We start from the raw sequence: 4952 nt of genomic DNA, 5'->3' as shown, positions 1-4952 counted from the left end.
GGGGGGGGGGGAGGTGGAACGAGAGCTCGAACGCGCACATCGAGAGGGGGTGATGTTGCTCCGTTGATTTAAGATTGCGGTATCCTTGATGCGCTCGTCTCTCTGACGAGCGTGCTCGTGCGTTATTGTGGGAAAAAGATTTCGAGATGTCGATGTGGTAATTGAGGATTCGGATTACGAGTTGAAAATTAGAGGATTGTTTAGAGGGGAGAGAAGTGCAGGGGTAAGGTATGTTTGATGAAATTATGATGAATTATGATCGATTTGATAGATTGACGTGTGGTGGAGTAAAATTTATTATTATTATTATTATTATTCGCATTAATGGAGATCTAATTGATTCGAATTGATTTTACAAATGGGATATTTAAAAATTTCTGATAAGCAAATTCTTGAATAAATATACGATATAATGTATATTGGTTGTTTGTATTGTAGGAATTATCTGATTCTCTGTGTTGAAGTCTGGAGAACGCGCTTTGGATCAATTGAGAATTAAATGGCTTAAAAGAAAACACGAAGTGCATTGAAACAGAAGAGAATTCGTGTACATTGCTGCGTGGGTTGTACGATAAATCAATGTTACCTCTTAAGCCAGCAGTAATATTTTAAAAACGTCAATGGAACATGATCAATCGTGAAACGTATACAGGAAATACCAGACGCCTCGGTGTTGTGAAAAATCAAAGAAGAAAAGTAACGCGTGAATACGATTCACGTCCGTGAAAGAATTAATACAACGTCGTATAATCGAAATATCCGAGAAGTGTATTTGAAAAACGGAAATTAAACTTTTGGTAAATTAATTGTATTGAATTAACGAGAAAAGTAATTATGACGGTTAATTATTAAGAAAAAACGAATATCCAGATACGGTGTGCAAATGTAACTCTAAATTACAATCTCTGATAAGACGCAGTCTGAAACCGTAAACCTGATTTCACTCATAAATTCGTTCGCGTCGTGTTTCACGCTTTCAAATATCTCCAAACGTATTTCTAACCTGAATCCGAACAACGAAGCAAAATTATGCACGATCTACTTTATACCAGTTACAGTTACGTATCCTTATTTTCCAATAACAGCTAGCTCCATATTTCATTTCCATAACATTCCGAATTTTTGTAACGAATATGAAAATCATTATTTTATATTATAAATCCTTTCGTTTTATCTCACTAATCATCGTTATACCTTTGTCTATATTAATTTTATTATACAATAAAATCCTTCTACTAATAGAAATAACTTCCACGAATAAAAATTCCTCCAAAACTACTCGCCATTTTATTCGCTGAGGGAAAAGAGCGAAATTAAATTTAAAAATTCCTCCACGCATGTTACAAGCTCCCTCCCTATTTTCTATTTCTATTTCACGTTTTTTAAGAATAATAGCGAAAATTTCCCGGCATTTTATTCTCGAAACGAAACCACGGTTCCGTTGGAAAATCGCGAAACCGGAAGGATATCCGCGCAACGAAGGCAGGAGCCGTACTTTGGAACAAAGCCGGGGCCAGGATCTCGGTGTGTACACAAGCTTGGAAATGAATCCAGCCTTCCCTCTCTTCGCAAACCACCGTCCACCAAAACCGTCCATCCTCCCTTCCACTTTTCTCTCATTCGTCGGACCAACCCAGCCGGGGGTTTCGCTTTCCCTCGTTAAACATTGTTCCTCCCCCTCCCTCTCTCCAGGTTAATTGCCTTATTAATACATATGGAAAATCCACGGGCGCGGCATCCAAGGGGTATGGAAGGATACTTTTCGATCGGCCGAAAATCAAAAACCGAAAACAACGCAACCAGATCGTCGTCGGCTTTTGTCGTCGTCGACCAACCGCGAGGATCGATAAATTAAATCGAGCCGGTTGAAATGGCGCGCGACCTCGTTAGAGGGAAAGTTAGCCGCGCTAATGTCAGCGTGTGCACCGTTGTTTTGACTTCTAAATGGCGGCCGTAAACCGTGGCTTCGCCGTGGTTGAATGTACGTGAAGTGAATCGGCTGTATCGGGTTCTTTCCATGTCTCGTTCCATTTTTATGTGTAAGTAATGGAAATAAAAATTTCGATTCGGTTTAAAAGGGGAAAAAATTAAGAGATCAAGTTGTAAGAGTGTTAACAATTTTTATCCCCTTTAATATTCATTTATGATTAATAAATTGCGGCCTTTAAATGGCTATGGAGTGAAAACGATAAATTGGGTACCAATTCGTTCAATTTTTATTGTGTAAACCAATAAAAGAAATTTTGGTTGATGAAAAATCGAGAAATGTTAATATTTTGTCTCATTTTGTCTCATAATATTTGTTTATGACTTACGCGCTCTTAAATCTTAAGTAGTTACGATACAAAAAACGATAAATCGTTTCATTTCTATTGTGCGAAACAATGGGAAAATTTTTGGTTAATTTAAAAGGGAAAAAATTGAGGAATGAAATGGGAGATGCAATTAGTCATAAGAATATCCAAGTACGTTTTGTCTTCTCTAATGTTCACTTATGACTTATAAATAGCGGTCATAAAGTTTAGCTATGAATCGCATACGTTACGGCGTGGAAACGATGAATGGAAGTCGAGGATTTTCTTTCGTTCTTTCTGTTTTTATCACTCTAAAACGAGAGAAAACTTGATAAGTGTATTTAAAAAGAAGTGAGAGAGGAATTTTAAACATTGTTTCCTTTGATACTCGTTACGAAAAGTAATCGAATGTGACTGTGTGATTTCCGGAATAATTTTTGGATCCATGAAAAGGTAATCAATCGGAATTTAAAGCGAAAGATAAAATATTTATATCGCGTTTTGGAACTTCTTTCAACTTACTATCAAGTCTCTTGATTACAATTCTGGAATTTGTTCGTTCGTACAACGTTTTAAAAATATATATCGTGAGAGTTTATATGTGATATATTTTTATTATTGTAATTAGATTGTCAAAACTTTTGTAAAAACTTTTGTATGAAATCCGCGAATTTTTATTTTATTACTAGCATAAAAGAATTCAAAGTGAAATTCACGTGAAGAATTTCTTGAAATTAAACTTAAATGAAGAAGTTGAGCATACTGGAGGTTTTTAATCATTTTTAATTGCAGACGGAAATGTGAGGCCGACGTAAAGGAGGCGAAGGCGGAGCTGGCGCAACGCAATATGTTCCCTAGCGCTCAAATTAAAATGAGGTAAATAGAACTACGCTCAATTTATACCTACCTCTTAAAGATCAACGCTTAATATACCGTGGAACACGGAGAAAATGATACATCTCGATGCAATTGAAATTCTTCGATCTTGCGTAACGTCTCACAATTGATCGTGGCGTGTAACGAGAATTGCTCACGAACGCATAAATCTCAATAATGAAAACGGTGTAATATCTTTCCTCTTGCTAAACTGATAAATCAATTGAATTAATTCGAAACGACGGACGATAAAAATTAACACGAAATAATTCTCTTCGAAATTGATATCAGAAGTAATTTTAAAGTTATAATCTTCAAAAATTTGCATCCCCTTTTAAGAGTATCGATTCGCATCGAAATTAACGCAGAATAATATTCTCAAGAGTTTGAAAGAAAGCACTACCCTTTTCGAAACAACAGCTTGAAAAAAATTGTAATCCGCCATTATTTTCGAAAGCATCGAAGCAAACGCTTCGAATCCTCGTAGAAGGAACAGGGCCTGATGGTGGCTAATGTTGAAAGTATCTTTTTCAGATTGCTGTCGCCAAGCAGTTCGCCGGCCACGTCGCCCACAATGTCCAATTCTTCATCACCGACGCCACCGACTCCGGCTGCAGCATCCTACAACCAGAAGATGACCGGAATACCCTGCGTGGCAGCCGCTTCCAGGTACACGGCTCCAGTCCACATCGACGTAGGTGGAACGATATACACCTCCTCGCTCGAAACTCTGACCAAGTAAGTGCGTTCAATCCTTTAAAATTCGTTAAAAATAATATATTACGATTTTCGAGTATCGATAAAGATCGAAAGGGTTAAAGGTCGAGTGTCCTAGTATTGTGGAAAGTTCGAAGGAACGTTTTAATAGTATTACGCGCTGAAAAGTGAAATCCGATAATGAATGCGAGATAGAGATTTTTACCAAGTATCGAGAGACGTTCGACAACATTCCAACGGGAAAGTTGAAATCGACTTCGAATATCTTGATTTAATCAATTTTTGATTGATCCATCTTCATCGTATTTTTTTATTACTTCAATAAAGATATATTTGGAATTTTATATTATATTTGGAATTTTCTTATTCGAAAATATATTATCAAAGATGATCGCGAATATTATTGTAAAGATAGATATTAAATCATTATCTGAAAGCAAAGGTCTTGAGCGATTTCGCGAAAAGCGTTTCCACAGTCCGAAGAATTCCATGGCGAGAGAGTAGAAAGGGAGCGTGATGTCCGGATCGCGGAAACGTGACCATCGACAACGCTCCAGGATGTTCGTAGCAGGCAATATCTCAGAGAACATATCGTTCGTAATCAGGCACACCGTTACCATACCCGACAGTGTCCAAAGGCTATTTGCGGTATATTCGTGCACTTTATGCATAAAAGAGACGTAACGTGAAAGCACAACGCCAGTTTGCGCCAAGAAGACGCTTTAATCTTATACCATTTTGATGTCTAAAGTCTTGGTAACCAAATCGAGAAATATTACTTATAATATTATCATCGTTAATTTATCTGAAAACTCGATTAAATCTTAAACCGCTATAAGTCTAAAAATATGAATCTATAGAGAAGTCCTCTAGTCTTCAATGAAGGATCATTAAAAACAAACCTTGTTCTTTAAAATACCTCTTTATTTATATCTATACAACTTCCAATTCCCGAAATATCATCGTACAAAGAAAAGAGTGGTTTCTAATCGTACCAAATCCAATTGTATCCTATTAAAATTAGAAAAACTTTGAATCATTATAACTCCAAATATAATTACTTCT

General features: G+C 36.7%; 1 protein-coding gene across 4 annotated transcripts in view; it reads left to right on the top strand.

Moving 5' to 3' along the window:
- Window positions 1-4952, top strand: part of LOC102672540 (BTB/POZ domain-containing protein kctd15-like) — a 42533-nt gene that overhangs the window by 22052 nt on the left and 15529 nt on the right. For 2 of the 4 annotated variants that reach the window (XM_031511933.1, XM_031511932.1), the window contains exons 2-3: window positions 3087-3170; window positions 3693-3908. In XM_031511933.1, the coding sequence (XP_031367793.1) occupies window positions 3142-3170; window positions 3693-3908 (245 nt within the window). In that variant the 5' untranslated portion in view covers window positions 3087-3141. The remainder of the gene's footprint in view (window positions 1-3086; window positions 3171-3692; window positions 3909-4952) is intronic. The other 2 variants (XM_006618668.2, XM_006618667.2) reach the window with 1 other exon arrangement.

This window comes from Apis dorsata, unplaced genomic scaffold, assembly GCF_000469605.1.
Source record: "Apis dorsata unplaced genomic scaffold, Apis dorsata 1.3 scaffold_365, whole genome shotgun sequence".
Classification (NCBI taxonomy): Eukaryota; Metazoa; Arthropoda; class Insecta; order Hymenoptera; family Apidae; genus Apis; species Apis dorsata.
This window is presented reverse-complemented; position numbering and strand designations above follow the sequence as displayed.